Source organism: Propithecus coquereli, unplaced genomic scaffold, assembly GCF_000956105.1.
Source record: "Propithecus coquereli isolate 6110/MARCELLA unplaced genomic scaffold, Pcoq_1.0 Scaffold425, whole genome shotgun sequence".
In the NCBI taxonomy this organism is placed as follows: Eukaryota; Metazoa; Chordata; class Mammalia; order Primates; family Indriidae; genus Propithecus; species Propithecus coquereli.
In genome coordinates this window covers 404610-407214 of record NW_012150008.1, presented here as the reverse complement: position 1 = coordinate 407214, position 2605 = coordinate 404610, and the positions used below count along the sequence as shown (strand labels likewise).

Genomic DNA, 2605 nt, shown 5'->3' with positions numbered 1-2605 from the left:
TCTGGATTAAAACGCAGTAGGTGGTTAGTGGATGGATAAACGAATCGCGGCTGGGCGGGTGGATCAGTGGCTGGGTTGGTAGGTGGACGGCTGGATGGATGGGTGGATGGACAGATGGATGAGCGCGTGAGTGGGAATGTGGGTGCAAGGACAGTAGCCACAGCCTCACCATGGCAGCAGGTGGTAGAGGATGAGTAGGTAGGGGCACAGGTGAGTGGACACAGTGGGTGCGCGGGTGGGCGGGTCGAACAAACGGATTCATGGCATATGCATAAAAGGGTGGGCGCGGCACGTGGACAGCTGGGTATGCAGCAGGGCAGACGCAGTGGGTCCGCGGATGAGCAGGGATGAGAGGTTGGGCAGACGGACGAGTGGACAGATGAATGGTCGGTGGACGTTCCACGAGGGGAAGGAGGACGGATGGTGAGATGGAAGGTGGGGTGGCGGGTGGACGGATAAGTGGGTAGACGCATGGGAGGACGGAAGCACGGGCAGATGGAAGGATGGACGGCTGGACGGATGGGTTTACGGGTGAGGGGCTGCAGGGCGTGCGCGGATGGAGTTGTACATGCCACACGGAGACCCTCCACTCCGACCACCGCGGGAATGTGTCCTGTTACCCACAGGAGACTTCTTGGGACTTCTGTGGGGCAGGGAGACGCCAAGCTGAGAGGGGAAATGTGACAACCCACGGAGACCTGCAGGTGAGACACCCGCGGGAAGGAGAGGACCCCGCCACGTTACCTGGGAGTCCTCGGACTCGTCGTCCTCCTCCACCGAGCTCCACTCCTGGGAAAGCCCCGTCTCTGGAGAAGACAGGTCTGCTGGGTGCGGAGGAGAAAGGAGCGTGAGAGGGGGCAGGTGGTCCGCTGGCTCTTCCCGCCGGCCTCCCACGCCTCTCTGCCGGGGCCCTGTCTCTCCCTCTCTCTGTTTCTCTCTCACACACACGCGCACACACACACGCACGCACACGCACACACACGGACGCACACGCGCACACACGCGCACGCACACGCGTGCACACGCACACGCGCGCACACGCGCACATACACGCACGCACACATCCCTACGCACACGCGCGCACACACGCACGCACACACACACACGCACACACACACACGCACACACACACGCGTGTTCAGGTGGGGCTGAGCGAGTGAGACACTGAATTCTGACCCCATCACTACCCAAACCACTGAAACTGGGTCACCGCCGTCTCTGTCCCCTGAGCCCTTGTTCCTTCGCCTGCCCGGTGGGTGCAGAGCTCCCTCCCCGCGGGCCTCCAGGAACAGCCAGGTGAGGGAGCAGGAGAGTCACAGGACTCAGCCTGGGCGGTGCGGCCTCCCCGGCTTCCACGAGAACCGCCGCCGCTGGAGCAGCAGCCCCCGAGTCAGAGCGCCGGCGACTGCTGGGGAGAACCGGGCAACCCGCCCCGGCCACGAGCTCCCAGCCTCACAGCGGGCTGAGCTCCGCGAGCCGCACCTTCCGTCCATCCCTGGGAAAGAGGCCAGCCCCTCGCAGGCGGTTCAGCCCTTCCCCTGCGGGGGTCGTTCCGGTGGCCCCGTCTCAGCAGGTGGCACTGCCCGCCATGCAGCTGCTTGGGCCCAAATCCCAAGAGTCGCCCTTGGTATCTGTTGTCCTCCCTTTCCCGCATCCATCGGCGAGGGCAGAGTCCCCTCCGAAAGGCGTCCCAAATCTCCCCATTACCCACCTCCCGGACAGTGGGGGAGTCTCCTAACCTGGCTCCCACCTTCCACGCGACCTCCCGACCCTACGGTTCGCTCTCACACGCGGCGAGACCCGGGCTTCCCCCCCTGGGTGCTCTGGGCGGTTCTCAGGGGCGGGGTGCCGGGCGGTGGCACTGTGGGGTCCGCCCACTGGATGGCAGCCGTGTCGCCCAGTTAGACCCAAAATGCCTCCTCTGGGGAGGGGCAGGGGACAAACCGTCCCCGGCTGGAAAGCCCTGGGTTAGGGGAATCTTTCTGAAACACAATGTCTTTCTCCTCTTCACAGGTCCAGCGGTTTGCAACACTCGCGTGACACGCAAACTCCGTGCCGTGGTCTACGAGACGCCCACTACTGGGCGGACGATCTGCCTTTTCCCTCCCTCCGCTCTCTCTCCAGGGGCGCCCGGCACCGCCGCAGGCCGCCGCCCTGACCACCTCACTTGCGGAGCCTCTGCTTGTCTTGCTCTACTCTACTTGTCTAGCTCTCATCCACGTCAGACACTGCCTTGCCTTGTGTTTCTTAACTCACTTACTGTCTGCTTTCTCCACTAAAAACTGAGCTCTCCCAGGGCCGTCTTGGTCACTGCTGTATCCCCAGCCCTCAGCACAGGGCCTGGCACACAGAAGGTGCTTATGGTCAATTTTTGCAAGGAGAGGCCTCAAGTGGTTCGTCTCTCCCTATGTCCACAGCCCCTCCCTCGTGGATTCTGGGCCTGACCATGCAGCTTATTTATTTATTTTTTTTTTTTGAGACAGAGTCTCACTCTGTTGCCCAGGCTAGAGTGCGGTGGCGTCATCCTAGCTCACAGCAACCTCAAACTCCTGGGCTCAAGCGATCCTCCTGCCTCAGCCTCCCGAGTAGCTGGGACTACAGGCAT

The 2605-nt window shown here is 62.6% G+C and overlaps 1 protein-coding gene across 1 annotated transcript in view; it reads right to left on the bottom strand.

Moving 5' to 3' along the window:
• Positions 1-2605, bottom strand: part of SMIM17 (small integral membrane protein 17) — a 12996-nt gene that overhangs the window by 6908 nt on the left and 3483 nt on the right. The window contains exon 2 of the mRNA XM_012653625.1: positions 745-821. Within this exon, the coding sequence (XP_012509079.1) occupies positions 745-821 (77 nt within the window). The remainder of the gene's footprint in view (positions 1-744; positions 822-2605) is intronic.